The sequence below is a fragment of the Syzygium oleosum genome, unplaced genomic scaffold (assembly GCF_021117445.2).
Source record: "Syzygium oleosum isolate NSW1041296 unplaced genomic scaffold, Sole_v2.1 Sole_v2.42, whole genome shotgun sequence".
Classification (NCBI taxonomy): Eukaryota; Viridiplantae; Streptophyta; class Magnoliopsida; order Myrtales; family Myrtaceae; genus Syzygium; species Syzygium oleosum.
Window position 1 is genome coordinate 549989 of NW_026607526.1, and position 21201 is coordinate 571189.

Here is a 21201-nt window from a genome sequence, read left to right on the forward strand (position 1 = left end):
AGTCGTCACACATAGCATAACATCAAGCAATTACGGTTCTATTCCAACTAACTCCACAAACTGTTTCGATATAAAGGAATGCGACGCTCCATGATCAAATAAAGCATACGCAGCATGGTTGCACAGAGAAATCGTACCTGTGACAACCCCTGGTGCGTTCTCAGCCTCTCGTCTGGCCATCTCATATACTCGTCCTTGAGCTTGAGGCCTATTCTGATTCAGATTCGCTGTCTAGGCCACTCCAGTCCGATTCTCATTCCGAGGTGGCGGCAAAGCAAGCGGTCTATTCTGCCTGGAATTGGGGCAATTCTTTATATGATGCCCAAATCCTCCACATCCAAAGCAAGCTCCACCCCTGGTTGGACAAGGCCCGTTTCCATGTCGACCTCCACAAATCCTACACGGACCATTCCCAATCTGGATTGGCTTTCCAATATTCCTTTTAACTGGTGGAGTAAAACGCCTATTATCCACCATCGGCCTCTTTCCCGGATTACGGTTATTCCAACCCTGGACAAACTTCGATCCAGATACGGCGGCTCTATCCATCTGATCCCGCTCAAGAATCTGGGCCTTATCAAATATCTGCTCATACGTTCCCAGGTTTACTAGTAGCAACTGGCTACGGATGTCCGCTCTCAATCCATCTAGAAATCTTCGCGCCTTATCCTCAGGGTGTTCCACCATTCTTGGCGCGAACTTAGACAATCTCGCAAATTCCGCCTTGTACTGATCTACCGTCATCTGACCTTGGCGGAGTCTCATAAATTCCGCGAGTTTTCTTTCTCTGGCACTAGCTGAAAAGTATTTCTCATAAAAACTCTCGGTAAAAACAGCCCAAGTCTTGGCTGTACCTTTAGGAAAAATCCTATCCCTGGTGGCTTTCCACCAATCGTTAGCATTATCCTGTAGTTGATATACTGCTAAGGTCACCTTCTCATGATCGTTACATTCCAAAACCTCAAAAGCTTTCTTAAGCTCCTCTACCCATCGAGGTGCAGCCTCCGGGTCACCTTTCCCAAAAAACTTGGGTGGTTTCAACTTTATGAATTGTTCTACCAGCTGGTGCATAGGTCTATTCGCAACCACTTGCCCCTGACCTTGGTTCTCATTAGCAACAGCAACAGCCTCGACGGCTTGGGCAACCGGAGCAGCTCGCTCCTGAGTCTGCCACTCTATTATATCACCAATCCGTTCCAACGTTCTCATCACAGCTTCCATTCTCGGGTCCACAACAGATCTAACTTCTATTTCGGGGTTTGCTGCTACTCCAGCATCAACTCCTAAATTTTCCATCGCTCCAGCACCCATTCCAAGATCCTCTACGGCTCTAGCTCGAGCGCGTCCTCTACCCCTGGATCCTCTACCAGCGCCCCTTCTTGGGACTCTTCCTACTCCTCTTCCTTCGCTGCTCATCGTCACGATTCTACCACTCTATTACTTGCTGTAATTCCATTCAGGAATTAGCAGTCTAAACCAACTAGCTCAATCCAATTCTAAGCAGCGAATTAACACATCCGTTTACTCAACAAGCAATTCCCCACTACAAATCACGAAATCACCATCGTCAAAGTCTGAACACTTACCTCAAGTCCAGACGCTCCTGCAATTCAATTACCACACACAATTGACTTACACAAACATTCACAACAACCAATCTGGAGGCACGTGTAGCTCACTCTACCCTACACCCCACTAAGATCTCCCCAATTACTACCCTAAGGTTTCCGCTCCTTATCACTCCAAGTTTCGACCAATTCTAGATCGAGCTAACCTTGCTCTGATACCAATTCAAACGGGGATGTCACATCCCGAGCCCTCCGTCGGGCCCGCGACATCCCGCCTTCGGTCGAACAGTTGAACGTCCCAAGTTATCGCCGACCTCAACTAAACATCAGAGATTTAATTGCGCACACGGAAATCAAAAATACCCGGACAAATTTAAACTGGGGAGAATTGGGAGAATATACATTTCCATTTCTTGTTCAACTTGTTCCACCATATATGAAAGACTAGCACAAGTTGAATTTGTAGCGATCAGTGTTCGTCCAACTGGACCAGACCTGGAACTGACCTATTGACCAGATAGCAATTCAACCATTTGAATTATTTAACTGACCACATCTTATAAGCTCTTTTCGTCAGAGTACTATTACTCCATGGTGATTCGAGAACTCATATTTTCCTCATATGATACAACACCAGAGAATATGCTGTACCACTGTTTGACCAAATTTGTTTTTGCACACAAATCTGACAAATAATATCCCAACCTGACAACTTTAATCTGAAGCGCCATATTTCATAGGCGACATCATGATTCACAAGATCACAAAATTCACCAAAATGAAGATGGTAATTTTTAGCTTTGCAATTGATTCAACAGCTTTCAGTTTAGTCATGTAAGATGAGGACAAAATCTGCAGCCGTTATGAAAATCCAATTTTGAAAGTATACCGTGCAATAGCAAAGTCAGTTAAAATTTATTGCTTCTGCCAGGATAAATGGAAGAAGGCTAGACAAGCATAACCCATCAACCACAGAAGGACCAAAGGCCCTGATGGAAAAAAGAAGAGCCATTAAGTGCATTCAGGACCACTGTTTCAAGAAGTCAGATCAGCCTGGAGTTTGGGAAATCAAAAGGGGATGACTGGTCTACCTTTGTCTTCCTCCATTAACTCAAATAAAAACTTGAATATAAAGAAGTAGCTCGAGGTGATTTTCAATATTCTCTGTTGGTTAATTTTGAGAAATGTTCAGAATTCAATCAGTGAAAGACACTGCCATTTAAAAATCATGCAAAGGCTAATATACTTCTTTGGAAGTTAATGAAAATCTGATACTCTGCAACATTCTTTATCTGCCTTATTTTAATTTGTAACAGCCTCTTGGGTTATATCTTGACATAGATAAGGTGATCATTGGATAAAAAACTGCATGTTACAAATTTAGTTTGACTAAAAGTCCCAACCCCACTCATGTTGATGATTTCTATATTGAAATGAGATTCATAGAAAATCACCCTATGCACATTCATGATTCTCAAATCTCAATGCTATCTGCCATCATGACAATTGCACAATATCAGAACATTCACTGCCTTCTGCATGCAATTCTAGGCATTTACCTGCAGCACTTTCAGTGTGCTCGCGTATGTACACGGCCTCCCGATTCCAAGCTCTTCCAGCTTCTTAACCTTTAACACTTGAGATTGTAAAGATGCAGAACAATGCATCCAAAGGAAAAAATTACAAAAACTAGCATCCCCAGTAACATAACTCAGCCACTACTTTAACATAACTCAGCTACTATTTTTCTAATCTCAACCAGAAGATTACTCTGAATCCAGTCAAAGGGATAACAGCTATATAGACCCCTCCCTCCCAATCTCTATGGCAAAACCCTCGTGAAAACTGGAAAACACCAAATGAATATAAATATATCACTCTTAAATCCTCCTGAACACCGTCAAAAACACCAAACACATACTGTTACAGAAAGAACAAAACTTCTCAACGATGCATGTTGCAAGTAAATCAACGAAACAATAACCTCCAAATATAAAATCTTTCTAATGAACTTCAGCTTTTCAGAATCATTCCGAACATGAGAAGATGGAGTCCTTGCCGATATTAGGCACTTCGTGAACATTACCCGAAACCATTTAGAAGAGTTCGATTATATAGATAAAATGACAGTAACTTACTAATGCACCCTCTGAGTAGCGCGATGGAGGCTGAGTGTAGTGTTGCTTGGATCGCACATCACTGAGAGTCAGTAAATCTCCAACCTACTAAACAAATATACATTAAAATCTTGATAGAACTTGAAAGTAAACTGGCAATTATAAGCAAAAGATCATCATGAACAAACTCTGATATAGTTCCATCTCCTTACACGGATTTACTTAGCAAGACAAACATTAATTCTTCTATATCGTCTTAATGATGGTTCTATACCTTCAGAGAGCTCAGTACTTCAAAAGCTTCATCACGTTCATTCCCTTCATTTTCTTTAGACCTCACTGTTTCCGCTTCCACATCCTAAAAATAGAAATACAGCAGTATTAAAAGTAGCTTGGCAAAAGAAAAAAATACCCATCCACAAGAGTTGATCCAATCGAAACATTGGCTCTCACCGAAAACAAAGCCTCAAACATGACTCACCTAGTAGACTTAAATGTTGCACTATAAAAGAACATGCAAATGCAGTCAAAACACGTTTTAAAACTCAACTTTCTAAACAAACATAAGCAGATTCCCAACTACACAATATTACTCAAATTTATCATTGACATCTAGCTCTCTCGTTTGAAGTAAGGCTTCTTCCTACAATGGATTCGGCTCAGACATTTTCTGTGCAGAAGCTGACTAACTAAGATGCTCTTCTGCAAGATCACGGTTCCATAGACCAAATTCACATTGAGATATATAAACCGATAAAAAACTATACTCCTTGTCCTTTTTTCTCCATTAATCATCTATAAATGCCTGTTATGATAAGTCAGAATACTGGCAAAGAAACTGGTTAATACACATGGAAGTAGGATAACATTTAATTATAAATGTTTGCTTACACTGCGAGTCTCCACATGGTTATCTTCATTTAAGATTTCAGTCAGCTTCCAATTCGGGAGAAACACTTTTAGATTCTATTTTAACCACTTGTAAAATCCAGCAAGACTCCCTCACTCAAAGTAGGTTCAATTTTACTTTTTCTCGCACTAAAAACCATGAATCCACAGATACTCTTGAGTGCACCTCTATATCTATTTGAACATCCTCAATATGAATGTTATTCCTCATCAAATTCCCAAATAAGCTTGTTGGTCTTTCGGAAATTACCAGTATCATTTCTTACATATGATAAGCATGCTTGTTAAACTCTATCCAATCTGAAATAATGATACTTTACCATAACAAACTCAAATGGCACTCACAGCAATGAGCTGCTTGGAATTTCACACATTTTTAACATAGAAGCCATGACACAAGTGTACTGAGCACAAACATGCTGATAAAGATTTTATACCTTGAAAACTGCCTGGTAACCAAGAAATCCAATTTTCGAGCTTGAAGTATTCAACACAATAGACCCATCAGCATTCTTAATCTCCACAAGAATCTGGATTAGAAGAAGACTTTAGTCCTTGAGTCAACGACCTTTATGAACAAGATAAAAGCAGGTACCGACATAGTTGATAAAAGCAACAAAAACTGAGAACACTGTTATAGTTGAACATGCTTCAAATCTAATTCATAATGTTGACTGGGGAAGCATAGAACCTCTTCCATTTCCATAACTAATTGATTTATGGTTTATTACTCCTAAATTTCCAGAACTGACGTCTAGTACTCTCTCATCCAGAACAAATTTAGAGTAAAAGTTTACAAATGGTACTGAATTTAACTTGAGTCGCTATAGCAACTTCTCTTAACCATGATTATCAACATTGACCAAGCATGCATTCCACTTGTCAGCAAAGGGATGTTAGAGAAAATTATCAGATACACTTCATCCTAAAAATTTTCATCCAAGGAAGAGACCATGGGAACACATTGATAACCCTTCGCAACCTATTCCAGGGCTTTTCCTTCTTTGTAACTTTTGGCTTTTTCTTAGGGCATTTTTGGAATTAAATAGGACAAAGCTACTGCATTCTCGTGCTTGAACAAACAGAAAAGGCCTTCACTAATTGGGGAGAAAGAGAGAAGGAAAGAAAAGCTCTATAGTAGAAACTCGTGAAGCTTATCATATCCTTACCTGATTAATTACAGCAGGTTCCATTTGGCATGCGATAGTACGAGACCAGATAAGAGTGTACAACTTCAAAGAATCTTCATCAAGTATATTAACTAGCGATGCTACAAGACAATAAAAGAACATTAATAGCATGCCTCAATCTGTAACACATTAGTCAATAAGTCTTGGAAAGTTGGTAACATTACATGGCAACCTCCGGATATCAGTTGGTCTAATTGCTTCATGAGCTTCTTGAGCATTCTTCACCTTCTTAAAGTACTTGCGTGCAGCCTCTGCTGCAAAATCTGACCCATACCTACATTACAAAGCAATTTAAGCATATTAGACCTGCTATCTTCGTGGTTTTCATTAATTTCATAGTTTTATTTCACAATATCAAGGGCAAAAGGACACTATAAGTGCCATAACTTGTGTACGGAGATCACTTTGGTGCCATAACTTTTTTTCGGATCACTTTGGTGCCAAGTCGGAGGAAAAACGATCACTTAAGTGTCATAAGTTTTTTTTTTATCACTTCAGTGCTAAAATTTTTTAAAAACGATCACTTAAGTGCTAAAATTTTTTAAAAAACGATTATTTAAGTGCTAAAATTTTTGAAAAACGATCACTTAAGTGCCAATCTCCGGCGAGCCACGTCAGCTTCAGAAATTAATAAAAAAAATGCCACGTCGGATTTCCGGCGAAAAATTGTGTACGGCACCGGAGTTGGCACTTAAGTGATCGTTTTTCAAAAGTTTTAGCACATAAGTGATCGTTTTTCAAAAATTTTAACACTAAAGTGATCCAAAAAAAACTTATGGCACCAAAATGAGCGCCGTACACAAGTTATGGCACTTGTAGTGTTCTTTTACCCAATATCAAGAGTCAACTTGATGATTTAACTACACGCCATTCATTGGAACATCAAAAAATTTAGCGGACTGTCAAATTGCTGACACACACATGTGCATTACTTCCTAAATTCCTCCAGCATCATATACTTTAATACTTTCTCAGAACCAATTGCATGGTACAATATATTAATCTCCAAATGGTAAGGATGCTTTGGTGTGGAACAATGAAAGAGATTGAATCTTTTCTGTAAAGTCTTACTACAAGCTGCTAGATAGGGAGGTCGGCAGTGGTACAATGGATTGTCCTTGGAAAGCAATTTGGAAAGTGAGGGTTCTGGACAGAGTTTCCTTTTGTTGGTTTTTTTTTTTCTCTTGGGAAGCAACTTGAGAAGAATCCTTACTTTAGATAATGGTTTGGACGAGAATGGTCTGGACAATTTCCTATGCTTGCACAGGGTTAAGTTGAGTTATTTGAGGTTCCATCGAGCAAACTTTGGGCTTGGCAGGGCATTTGTTTACAGTGCAACAAGAAAAGAGGGATTATTTCAATTCCTCTCCCTCTGTTTTTTGGTTGATTTTGGAAGGCGTGGAACAAGAGAGCTTTAGATGGAGAGGAATCTTCCATTTCTTTTGTTATTGAAAATTGGCTTGAAAGTTGTACACCTTTGGTATAGCGGGTAATTGCAAAAGGATGTAAATTCCTTTGTCGATATAGCTCATGATTTATTTTGACAACTGTTTTGCATATAGCTTAAAGTTATACACTTTGGAGAACTCTTCTGCATACGGCTTTAGTTTTTTGGGCTTTTTGTATGAGGGTTTGCACCCCCTTAGTGCCTTATCATTGAACTTTTTATGTATAAAAGAAAAGGTAATAACAACCTCAAAACAATGAAATGACCACTATGCCGTGTGATAGAACCATGTGATAGAACCTCATATCACAGGTGGTTGAACATTAGTGTGACTCACACAAAAGCCAATAAGCCACTCTCTTAGAAATCAAAAAGAGTCATAAAATTAAAGAGCTAGCTAACAAGCCCCAAACAGATATCCGGTTCAAAAGCAACCCAGGAACCTGTATCAGTGTAAAACACATTAGAAAAGGCATCAACACTCGGATGGCTCATTTATAACTTCCCTTTAACTCCCGCAGACATATGCTTGGTAAAATGTCTTCCATGTGCAATACACTCTTTGACAAAGATGCAAATTTTTAGCCAATTGTTTGAAAAGTGGACCTTGATATGAGCGAAATCGACTGTAGGGTGACAACATCAGCATTTGCAAATTCAGACTGACTATATTTGCAGCAGCATCTAAATAACCAAATTGAGAGGAAATGAAACACGTTTTCAAACCTTAGAAAAACTTTTCGCACAAAGTCAACCACATAAAGCTTAGAGACTCTCCATCCCTTCGATTATACTATGTATAAGAAATAAAAACTAACCTAATTTAAACCCTTCCCTCCAAAAATAAGAAGTCAAGAAAACAAATCAAAATCCAGCTAATGCAATAGAAATAAGGAACCTTTGAAAATACTTCACACAAGACAGTTATTCAAGGACTTGAAACTCAAATGAAATTCCCCGTTAAACTTTTAACAAGATAAATGGTAGAAAACCAGCTTTCACCTATAATAAGTAATAATGAAGACCGCACATGCAAGATTCAACCTTTCAAATATTCTAAATGCAAAAATCATCATCTTACCTGTCAATCACCAAAGAGCGTATATCCTTCACAGCCTCCTCAGATATCTAAAACAAACTCAAAAAAGGTACTGTCAGAGCAAATTGTCAGAATCTGACCCCAAAGAAAGAACAATTTATCACAAAGATAAGCAAATAAACTAGACAATGCCAAATCACTAGAACAAAGGGAGTGCAGATGTGACATTCTGAAATCCGACCCACTTGGGATTTATGAAATTAGTAGTTTATGGACGTGCTTGTAGTTAGTTCTCATTCGGAACTGATCTTTTCTGGAATACTAACCATTAGGGAAAGGCTAATTAGGGATTTAAATTCGCGCGACCAAAGAACTCGATCGTGAACCGACCTTCGACCATGAAAATTGTCGAGGTGACATTTTGAGCCACTGTAGGCCGATCCAAGGATAGCCAGGGATCAGTTCGCCATTGTCATATTAGTGGATCGCGGGTGATTCCACCCGACCACGAAATGAATTGACGAATTGCCCCAAACCTATACCAAACGATCGTGCCTGTCGGATCTAGCGATCGATCCTCGCGATTAAGTGACAACCGAGATCGTCACAACCCGAGTAAACTTACACGTGGCATGATTCAGTATCGGCCACGGGTCAATAATGCGAATTTCCCCAAAAGCCGCCCATTAGTATGAGATATACACAAGTTACGTTGTTCAGAACTTAGTCATTAAATTAGAAACCGAGTTGGGCGTTGGAAATTCAGAAAGTCCCGACAGATCACTTGGACGATGTTGTCATTTGCCCGGGTAGCCTTGGATTTGCCCGAATCCTTCAGAAAAATTTAATTTCGGTGAGAAATGGCAAATGACCATTTTACCCCTGGAGATTTGTTAAGGCCAATGCAATTTGGGAGGGGCATTTTGGTAATTTTTCCTAGCCTTAGAATTAGAGAATTTTGGACAATTTTGCCCTTGGACTTTTTGAGAAATTCCCAAATTGCCCTTGGATATTTTGGAAAAGATTTGATCCGGGCCGTCGATCTAATGATAAGGATGAATCTCGGCAGTTGATTGGATTAGTGAGAGGGGGGCATGATGGTCATTTTGGCCCCTCAATTATTGCCTTGGACTATTTAGTCCAACTCCCTCTCTCTCTCCTCATTCCCTCTCCCTCACCTCTCTCGGCTCCCTCTCCTCCCTCATCGACCGACCGCCCTCCCCCTTGCCACGCCACCGCTGTCCGGCTGCCGTCCGCCCGATCGCCGCCGCTCGGTCACCGAGCCACACCACCACCCTCACGCCGCCGTCCCTCTCCCTCTCGGCGATCTCTCTCTCTCCTTGTGGCCATGAGTGAACCGCAGCCAAGGAACGCCGCTCACCGCCGCCCGCCGTCCAGACGAGCCGCTCGCCGTCGCCGATCCCCGCCGTGAGGCCGCTGTCCGCCGTCCCCCTTCCTACTCTAGCCGAGTTAGTCTAGAGTTCGGGTAAGTCACGCCCTAAACTCTATTTAGGACTTCGGATATCGACGGATGAATTAAGCATTAAATTGGATTGATTGGTGTCGGTTTTGTTGTTAATTGGGGTCGTTTAGGGGTTATGATGATAGACCGATTTTGGGACGCGAATTGGCTGAATTGTGGGCGAAATTGTGGTGATCCGGGACTGATTTGGTGGGAAGTTGAATGCTGGAAATTGGGGCTTGAAGTGAGGAGTATTCGGTCCAATTTAAGGACTAAATGGTATCGGGTTGAGGTGCCGTGTTGTGACGGGGTTGTAGCGTTTAATATGGCTTGAAATGAGCATGGAAATGTCGAAATTGTGCATGTGTACGTGGTTGTGTTTGTGGGCCCGTGAGTGGCCTTGTGTGTTTATTGTACAGTGATTTGATGGATTGAAATATGCTTTGTTATGTGCACGCTCGGGCCGAATTGAATTGATTGTCAATTGGCCGTGTTTGAATATCGATTGAGCATGAGAAATGCGTGGTTTGATGCGTGCACGGGCCAAGTGTGAATGGCCAATATGTTAAGCATGTGAACGAGTGAGAAAGTGTGTGTGGTGCGGTACGTGTGATAATGGAAATCCCTGAGGCGGTATCATTACGCGAGGAATTGATCCGTCCTGAGGCGGTACGACTACGCGGGACGATGCCCGGTATTACCGGAGGACGGCCAACCTGAGGCGGTACCATTACGCGGGTTGTGTCGTAGGTGGTGGGTGTTGAGCCTGAGGCGGTACCACTACGCGGGCAAGATACATGGCCTGAGGCGGTATCATTACGCGGGCCCTGAAGTGTTGTTTTGAGTTAGTCACAGTGAACCTGAGGCGGTATTACTACGCGGGTCACTGGCGAGTCAAGTATGAGTTAGTCGCAGTGAACCTGAGGCGGTACCATTACGTGGGTCACTGGCGAGTTGAGTGGAAAGGAATGTGATGAGGTAGGAACGAATGTATGAGACGTAATTAGTACGTGCATGTGATTGGAAAATATTACCATTGTGGCTAACGTGCAGGTTGCATGCTGGAAAGGCCCAGGTAAGTATTAATTGTGTGCCTGCTGTGTGATGGTTGAGTGTGGTTGTGGTTGTGATTGTCTGGAGGTACGTGATAGCCTAGGTGGGGTATAGGGTGTGTGCTTACTGAGATGTGATCTCATGGTTGTTTCAACCAAACATTTTAGAACCCGGCCGGAGCAATGAATCTTCCACCGCCGCCACCCGAGCGTTTTGGAGTACCGATGCACACCGACCATAATGTCGTAGAATATCCTATAGATGATCATATAACCCGAGTTAAGCACACTATCGTAGTCTGGGTAGGCATAGAGCGATCTGATGATGAGTCAGAGGAAGAGCCAGATGAGGAGTTCGAAGAGGAAGAGCGAGTCGAGGTTCCAGCGGAGTCGAGTGATATAAACAACCCGATCGAGATCGAGACCGAGCCGAAGTCCTCAAAGGAGCAGATAGTTCAAGGGGATTCAGATTCGGATGAGGAAGAATCAATTTCTGAGTGGAAGCCAAGCAGAGGGCGTAGGGGCTAGTGTAGGGGTTGTGAATAGGCTTTTTGGAGTGTACCATTTTTGGTGATAGGATATCCAGGCTATCGATCCTTTTTTACGTCGGTAGTCAATAGTGTAGAAGTCGGTGTGCTTGTGTATAATGTGGTTTGTAAATTGTGAATATTGTATAAGTTTGGATGAGCAATGGATGTGTTGAATCTCCCCTGTTTACCCTAGTTCTTTTTGTCCGGGTATTAATTGTGGCTTTCGCTGATTGATAAATCACCGCATGAGTATAATTGGGTCGGCGATACCCTGGGACATCGTATTATTCGACCTGAGAGGGATGTCGCATGCTCGATAGGGTTCGGGGCGTGACAGCAGATGCCAATTGACTGAAATATTACAATCTGAAGCACAAGCTCCTTAATAGTTCAAACTTGAATCAAGACAAAAATAAATGTAAAACAGCTAAGCACAAAATATTGCACAAGGTCCATTAATATGGTATCTCCGGGCTGAAGTTCTATATAAGCTGAGTTTCGAATTTGAAACGTGAGAACATGACTTCGAGTTGGGAGAATAACTAAATTTGATACCATGTAGCACGTAAGATTTTGGTTGGGGGGAAGACATTTGCCTCTCTAGAAGATATAAGTCTTTTGCAATGAAAAGAAAATAAAAAAGTAATAAAATTCCCAAGTAAATCTCCAGTCCCACTTTTGAATATATATATTTTGACACCCTCTTAAAATTAATTTCCTCAAACGGATCAGCACCCCCTTGATGGCCTTTCCATGAAACACCTACCCTCCTCTTTTTCCCTTTCTAAACAGGAGATGAAAGCCACAACGTCACAAAAACTCAACATGGATTATCCCATTGGAACCAAAACTTATTCACAGGCCAAGCTTCGATGACATACTTTCCCGGTTTTGCAAAAGAATAAAAATCTAGCCAGAAACATATCAAAACTTGTATGTAAAAGTACAAGGACTTTTATTTCGGAAGGGCAACACAAATGCACAAACCAAAGACAAGTATGATAATCCAAAAAACTGTCAAGACATCAAATCCACTATGAGGCAGCAAGGGGTGCCAACCCATGTAAACAAAGATCTCAAAGCCAAAATAAGAGCTCAATGTTGAGCCAAGGTTGGAAGAACCTTCCGCACTGTACAAAAAGTGTGGAACTTCAAACCAATGTCCAACAAGTGCCTGGACAGTGTGAGAATGAGCTGTAAAATATATTTATGATTGTAATTAGCTAGAATCAAGGATTATAGTTAGCTAGTTTAGAGGATATATTTTTTAAGATTCTTTCTTTTCTTTGTATATATATACGCTTCTAGGTCATTGTAAACTTAATAAGAAGAAATACAGAAAAGTGAGGAACGTGGTTTTTTCTTCCTCGAAATATCATTGTGTTAACATGGTATCAGAGCCAAGGGTTTGCTCTTTGTGAGTACTGTACGTGAATCCTCGATTACGGCGGTCCTGCTCGCCGGGGAGTGGGCTGGGGGTGCCCCCGAAAATTTTTTTTTTTTCTTTTTCGCTCGCTTTCTCTATTGCGTCGTTCGGCGTGCGTCCTACTCGATCTTCTTCATCTTTGTCACGATTGTTTTTGGATCCATGGAGGATCAGAACCCTACCGGAGCAGTGATTCCCCATCAGAACCAAGGGGGGAATTCGACCACGGAAGCTTTTTTGGAGAATCTGACTGCCAGATTAACTCAGATTCTCACTCAGAACCAGACGCACCCTCCTCCTCCATCACCAACACCGCAGAATGATTCGGCTTCATCTCAAATTGCAATTAAACTGGATGGAGCCAACTATGGATTATGGTCTCAGGTTGTCGAGATGTACATCACTGGTAAAGACAAACTGGGATATATCAATGGAGACCTTCCTCAGCCACTGCCTACAGATCCTGGCTTTCGGAGGTGGAAAACAGAAGACTCGACTGTGAAAGGATGGCTTATCAACTCCATGGATTCGGCGTTGATTGGCAATTTCATTCGCTTCCCAACAGCGAAATCTGTCTGGGATGCAATTGCAACGACTTTCTTTGACGGAACGGATGCCTCTCAGGTTTATGACTTGAAGAGGCGTGTTGCTCGGATGCGACAAGGAGGAGGACCAATTGAGGCGTACTACAACAACCTTCAAGGCTTGTGGAGAGAAATCGACTTTCGCCGTCCGAACCCAATGCGGTATCCTGAAGATATTGAAAGATACAATATGGCTATACAGGAAGATCGCGTATACATATTTCTTGATGGGTTGGACGACCGTCTTGACAAGGTTAGAGCAGATGTTTTGCAGATGCAGCCGTTTCCTACTGTGAAGAAGCCTACGCGCGTGTCCGTCGAGAAGACATGAGACAAACTGTAATGCTGACCAACAGCGACACGGTCCATGATTCGGCAGCCATGGTATCTCGGGGGAATAGGACGAATGTCAAAACAAATCAAGAACCGCTATTGCAAATAGCGAAGCCAGGAGTTACGCAGGAAGGGGGAAAGCCTAGCTCGGCACTACGCCAGAAAATTTCTCCGGGGGGAGGTTGCTCGAATTGTGGTAATTCTAAGCATACCAGGGAGACGTGCTTTAAGCTTCATGGGTATCCAGATTGGTGGAAAGAGTTGAAAGCTCGAAAGCAAGCAGAAGGAAAAGGGAAAGCTTCTTTAGCAACTGCTGAGCCTCAACTGTCACTGATACCTCACGTTGATCCTCAGAATTTGATGTCAGGAGGTAACCATGGAAGTGCTTTGGTTAGTTCTAATCAGATTGATTGCAATCACTGGGTTATTGATTCGGGAGCTACTGATCACATGACATTTACTCCTGATGACTTTGTTCATACTTCAAAACCAAGACGTGACAGTATCTCAAATGCTAATGGATACACCTATCCGGTGACTGGGGCTGGAGTTGTTGCGATTTCTCCTGCTTTTTCTCTTCCTAACACCTTGCTTGTCCCTTCATTATCGACCAAATTGATTTCGGTAGGACAAGTTATGAAGATTTGAATTGTGCTGTTATAATGTATCCCCACTTTTGTTTGTTTCAGGATATTCTCACGAAGGAGATAATTGGGCGTGGTACTAAGAGAGGGGGGCTGTATTATATGGATGACTTCAGTTCCGGGAGTGCAAATCATGCTAGCAAGACATCCATCAAGTAGAGAAAAACATATTTGGCTTTGGCATCGACGGTTGGGACATCCGTCATTTGGTTATTTGAAGCGATTATTTCCTGAATTGTTTTTGAATTTGAAGGATTTAAATTTGCAATGTCAGACTTGTATATTGGCTAAGAGTCATAGAGTTCCTTTTCCTATAAGTTTGAATAAAAGTGAAGCTCCTTTCTCTTTGATACATTCAGATGTTTGGGGTCCATCTCCTATTACTGCTGTTTCGGGTTGTAGGTGGTTTGTGATATTTGTTGACGATTGTACTAGAATGACATGGCTTTTCTTGATGAAAAGTAAGAATGAGGTAGCCAAGATATTTAGAAATTTTCATACTATGTTACAGACCCAATTTAGTGGACAGATCAAAGTTCTAAGAAGTGATAATGGTGGGGAGTACATGAATGAATACCTTAAGGAGTATTTTCAACAACATGGCATGATTCATGAGTCATCTTGCTCTCAAACACCTCACGCAGAATGGTGTGGCAGAGAGAAAGAATAGACATATCCTTGAGACAGCTCGAGCTCTGTTGATTGAAAGTCATGTGCCTCAGAGATTTTGGGACAATAGTGTGACTACAGCTATCCATCTCCTCAATCAGATGCCGTCTAAAGTGTTAAACTTTCAAACACCACTACAGACTTTGTCCACATATGTGCCTTTACCTTCAGTCCTGACCATCCCTCCTCGGGTGTTTGGGTGTGTTGCATTTGTTCATATCCCAAAGAATCAGCGAACGAAACTTGATCCTTGTGCACTACGATGTCTGTTCTTGGGGTATGGTACACACCAGAAGGGATATCGTTGCTATGACCCTTCTACCCGGCGAACCTATGTGACTATGGATGTCTCGTTTGTGGAAGCTGAATCTTTTTATCCGAGTTCCCATTCTTCCTTTCAGGGGGAGATACAGATAGAAACGGCGAATTGGTGGGAGTTTCCTGGTAGTATATTATCTGGAGGGGTGGAGAAAGTATCGTCTGAAGGGGCGGAAGAGCATGGTAGTATATTATCTGGAGGGGTGGAGAAAGCATCGTCTGAGGGGACGGAAGAGGCATCGTCTGGGGGTGTGGAAAGACGATGTCTGAGGCGGTGGTATCGTCTGAGGAAGTAGAAGAGGTATCATCTGAGGGTGGCCAACTTCTACAGGAGCAAAATCATGAAGAACAGCTTCCCTCTTCTCCAGTACCCGACTCAACTCCTGAGAATATTCCTGAGGTAACCTCTCCTACTCCTTCTTGTATCTTTGATGAGCTTAATACTTCTGTGGGATATAAATTACCTACTAGACACAATCGAGGTAAGCCTCCAAATAGATATTCACGGATCTGCAAGAGAAGAGATGTACATATCCTATTGCAAATTATGTGTCAACCAAAAGGTTGTCGTGCCCAAGAAAGGCATTTATATCGAACGTGTCCGCAGTTCGTATTCCAGAAGGGGTACAGGATGCTCTGAAAGATCCCAAGTGGGTTCAAGCAATGGAGGAGGAGATGGCTGCATTGAAAAAAAATGAGACCTGGAAGCTAGTAGATTTACCCAAGGGAAAGAAGACTGTGGGATGTAAGTGGGTCTTTTCTGTGAAGTACAAAGCAGATGGATCGATTGAGAGGTACAAGGCAAGACTAGTAGCAAAGGGGTATACGCAAGCTTACGGAATTGACTATCAAGAGACATTTTCTCCGGTTGCTAAACTTAATATTGTTCGGGTCTTGTTGTCTCTTGCTGCTAATTTAGACTGGCCACTACACCAGTATGATGTCAAGAATGCATTTCTTCACGGTAATCTCGAAGAAGAGATTTATATGGATGTTCCGCCAGGTTATTCTTCATCCTCACAGCCTGAGGCGGTGTGTAAGTTAGAGAGATCATTGTATGGTCTGAAGCAGTCTCCACGAGCATGGTTTGGCCGGTTCACTTTGGCGATGAAGAGGTATGGATATTCCCAAAGTGACTCAGATCACACATTGTTTCTAAAACAACATCAAGGGAAGGTTACAATGTTGATTATCTATGTTGATGATATGATTATCACTGGAGATGATTTGATAGAAATATCTAAGCTTCAAGAGAAACTTTCTGAGGAGTTTGAGATGAAAAATCTTGGGGGGTTGAAATACTTCCTAGGGATTGAAGTAGCGAGGTCGACAGGGGGAATATTTCTCTCACAAAGAAAGTATGTGCTAGATTTATTGGCGAGAGGTGGGAATGTTGATCGCAAACCCGGCAGACACACCAATTGTTCGTAACCATAGACTTGGGGAGTATCCAGATCAAGTGCCAACAAATAAAGAAAGATATCAAAGGTTAGTTGGCAAACTAATTTATCTGTCGCATACTCGTCCTGATATTGCATATGCGGTGAGTATTGTTAGCCAGTTTATGCATGCCCCAAGTGAAGATCATATGAATGCAGTGTTGCGTATACTTCGCTACTTGAAGTCTTCTCCAGGACGCGGTTTGAGAGGTTCTTAAAAAGGGGTCATCTTGAAATCGAAGGATTTATCGACGCGGATCGGGCCGGAGTGTTCATGACCGAAGATCAACTTCGTGGATACTTCACTTTTGTGGGAGGAAACTTAGTTACTTGGAGAAGCAAGAAACAGAAAGTAGTAGCATTATCAAGTGCAGAGGCTGAATTTAGAGGGATGGCCAAAGGGGTGTGTGAGCTCCTATGGCTTAAGAAGTTAATGTCAGAGATTGGGTTCGCTCCTAAAGCCGAGATGAAGTTGTTCAGTGATAACAAAGCAGCAATTGATATCTCTCATAATCCAGTTCAACATGACCGTACCAAACATGTTGAAGTGGACCGTCATTTTATCAAGCAAAACTTGGACGCCAAAGTGATTCGATTTCCATTTGTACGATCTGACGATCAGTTGGCAGATATTCTGACGAAGGCTGTATCAAGCAGGATCTTCTACAGCTCACTTGACAAGTTGGGCATTCACGACATCTATGCACCAACTTGAGGGGGAGTGTGAGAATGAGCTGTAAAATATATTTATGATTGTAATTAGCTAGAATCAAGGATTATAGTTAGCTAGTTTAGAGGATATATTTTTTAAGATTCTTTCTTTTCTTTGTATATATATACGCTTCTAGGTCATTGTAAACTTAATAAGAAGAAATACAGAAAAGTGAGGAACGTGGTTTTTCTTCCTCGAAATATCATTGTGTTAACAGATAGAAGACACTTTTTTCCTTCAAAAGACATCTTTTCCATTCTTCTCCGACCAACCAAAACCATAGAAAGAGGAATTGAAGAGACCCACTTTATGATAAGATATTTGAATACCTTGCCATGCCCATAATTCATGCTCAACAGATCTCACTATAACCCAGCTTAGCAGAGCCATAAGCAGTCTAAAATAGAACCGGCAACAACACTACCAGAAAGAAAGTTTAGGGGCATCAAAAGTTACAAATGACCAAAGTACGAGGATGTTCCAACACTTCACCCCAACATCAGTGCACATTATCACTGCCATGAAAAAATAACCGATCCTATCTCCTTCACTTCCCCAGAATAACACATCATTAAGTCTCCGAAGATGTCACTTTTGTTTTTCAAAGATGTCACTTTCAACATTTACGTAAGCAACCAATATAAAAAGTCCACACTATGGGTCGAGTGCTTACCTGCTAAAAGGGGCTGAACGTAACTGTCAGTAAATATCAACAAGTAATTTCAAAGAACAACAGTGTTGGCACTAGAGTATGTAAAAGCAACCAATTAACTTCATGACAATCTTACAGAAAGAACAGCACCTACATGTAAACCATCAGTTCTGATGTATGTTATCAAACCAACTGCCTTGCCATCTGATAACTGTACCCCTTCGTAAAGCTTTTGTGCAAGCTGCATTCAAGAACTAATGTGAATACCATGATTAAAGCAGCTCCAATCATTTTGTTATTTAAGAACAAACTCATTCTGTTTCTATTTTCACTTTTAACCAACCAATAGGCGAAGTAGAGTTTTGGACTTCTAGAGTTAGGGAAAAAATCACACATACTCTCAAATCATAAAGTTTTTTAAAATAACAAAACATTATCGATGACAAACACTTGAAAATGAAATTCCAACTTAGTTGTGGCACTCGATAATAAATGTCTACAAAAACTACATATTATGAGATAGAAAATGTTCGTTTAGTAAAAGTGTTATCTTTTATTAGCCAAATTCATTTTCTTATTGGTGAATATGGTTATCAATAATAGAATGTTCAGAGTGATATTAGGACTTTGTAAAACAAGAAGAATCATATGTCTTCTCTAAAATCATTAGTCCGATAAAAATACTGCAGTCGGAGGGAAAGAGAGAGAGAGAATCTCATTATACATAACTTCAACTAAAAAAAATGAAAAAGATTAACTTTAAGTTAGATTCAAAATTCAAATTCATGAGTCTTCATTTTTTTAGCATAATTCTCTTAGAATATAGATGAGTAAAATGCTAAAATCTGATAATATAAGTGCCAGCTTGTAAAGTAAAATGAGATTGAATAGAAGAAGAGATACAAACAATAAAGTAAAAAATGGAAAAAGAAAGAACAAAAATCAATTCTCCCCGCACTTCTGCTGTCACTCATGTGTAAAGGCTCGGTCAGACCGGGCCGTCTACCTTCTTTAGCAACTTTTGCACGACCTATAAAATAGCTCATGTGGTTTGGCAGCCAGCCAAAGAGTGACAAGTCATTTACTCTAAGAGAGTCTTCAGCAGGGATCACACTTTAGTGTTTCATGGATGCGAAAACATATTAGCCTTCAAATCAATCTCTCGGATACTCAGGCAAGCAAACAGCTGAACCCTTCCACATGTATTACTATCCACAGCATCATTTCCCCAAACTAGGCTTAAAATTTATGCACTTGGAATTAAAACGCATGCTTCTTAACTTTCAAAAACTGTTTTTGCTGGTCAAATTATGCATGCATCAGTTGAGAAGGTCATCAGGATTTTAAGAAACAAACCTTCATAGTGTATGTGGCTGGAAAATGTAATTTATTGGCAGCATCTTGCTGAAGAGTCGACGTGATGTAAGGTGTCGAAGGATTCCTTCTCATCTCGTTACTTTTAGAGGCAACAATTTTGAAACCTTCAGATCTAATCTTCTCTTCAATATCTTTTGCCTCTATATAGGAACCAACTGACAACTGGTTCAATTTTGTCGAAGCAAAATATGTCAAGCGGGATGGGATAGAAATGGATTTGAGGGAAGGATCCAAACTTCTTCTCTCAAAGTCAACCTCCAAACTCCAATACTCTTGTGGAACAAACTGGTCAATTTCCATTTCTCGATCACAAACAAGTGCTAAAGTAGCAGATTGGACTCGCCCAGCTGACTGGCAACCTGGTAGTTTCCTCCATAATATAGGAGAAATATTAAAACCAATCAGATAATCTAGAGCACGGCGTGCAAGGTAAGCATGCACCAAGTTTGCATCTATTTCTCTTGGTGCCTTAAGAGCAGCCTTGATGGATGATTCAGTTATCTCATGAAAAACAACTCTTGCTATAGTCATGTCATCACGTAAAGCATGCTCTCGATAAGCTTAAATCATCATTTATGCATTTTACTTGGCCGATGAAGCTCTCTCTTTGTCCAATCAAATATCTCTTCTTAGCTACTCATATTAAGCTCTCTCTTTACACCTAGTTTTTTTAACCCAAGGTCATCATTACTTTAACATTGTTTATTTGTCCTAATCTCTTAGTAAGTTATAAAAAATCTTCATCAAGTAAACCAAATGTGGCCGTGTGTTTTTATTTTTTTACGTAATTTTGATCACTTGTCGATTATACATACTTATCGATTATACCCACCGGTCGATTATACCCACTTGTTGGCTATACCCACTTGCCTATTATATACACTTGTTGGTTATACCCAATTGCCAATTATACCCAACTTTCGATTATACTCACTTGTCAATTATACACATTTGTTAATTTTACCCAATAATTGATTTTGATCATTTACCGATATTGATAGGATTGCTTGACTAAAGCCTTTTATTACATTGAAAATAGCATGATGAGAAGAAAATGAGGGTATATGTGTTGAAGTGCATGTAATTATTGTTTGCATGAGAAATGAAAGAAGTTAAACATGTCATTATCATTACCCATGTATGTGATCAATGAAAGGCATGATGAGAATGAAAGGAGGTGAGTATGTCATTATCATTATCCGTGGATATGATTACTGAAATGTTAAGGTAATTGTATATCAAAAATGATTGCATGAAAAGATATTGTGTACTAGATGTTGATTATTGAAAAATAGTGTTGATTTTGTTGTTGATGCAAGGAAGATCATATGATTATAATGTTATCATGTGCAATGCTACTATTTGATTAAATATGAATTGTATTGTGTTAAATTGTTCTGTTGCCCCTATATTGGTGGTAACGATGCTTTGGAGTTGAGATGCCCTATAAGTGTTTGGGAGCCTCGAGAGTCGAGATATCCTGTCTATTAGGATGCCTAGGAGTTGAGAGATCCCGTGTGTTGGGATGCTTTAGGAGTATTCGGGATGATATGAAATAATGAATATGATGCATGTCTATGTGCACACATGTCCATTAATAAACTAGTTGGTGATAATCGTGCATCATAATATGTTATGCTATCCTCTTGCATTTGAGTGAACCATCTTGTGCAATGTTATTAATGGTTTTCATTGGCATATCATAATAGGAAAACTAAAGCATTTGTTTTTGC

The 21201-nt window shown here is 40.7% G+C and overlaps 2 protein-coding genes across 2 annotated transcripts; both read right to left on the minus strand.

The window, feature by feature from the left end:
• Positions 1-231: 231 nt before the first annotated feature.
• On the minus strand, positions 232-1296 carry LOC130136110 (uncharacterized). The gene has a single exon (XM_056306191.1). The coding sequence runs from the start codon at positions 1294-1296 to the stop codon at positions 232-234; it is 1065 nt and encodes a 354-aa protein (XP_056162166.1).
• A 1803-nt stretch (positions 1297-3099) lies between these two features.
• On the minus strand, positions 3100-19999 carry LOC130136111 (uncharacterized). The gene is made up of 9 exons (XM_056306192.1): positions 19448-19999; positions 18246-18332; positions 8313-8359; positions 5949-6058; positions 5764-5864; positions 5032-5124; positions 3960-4043; positions 3707-3790; positions 3100-3196 (listed from the first exon to the last, which is right to left on the minus strand). The coding sequence occupies exons 1-9, from the start codon at positions 19997-19999 to the stop codon at positions 3116-3118; spliced, it is 1239 nt and encodes a 412-aa protein (XP_056162167.1). The 3' UTR covers positions 3100-3115.
• Positions 20000-21201: the final 1202 nt, after the last annotated feature.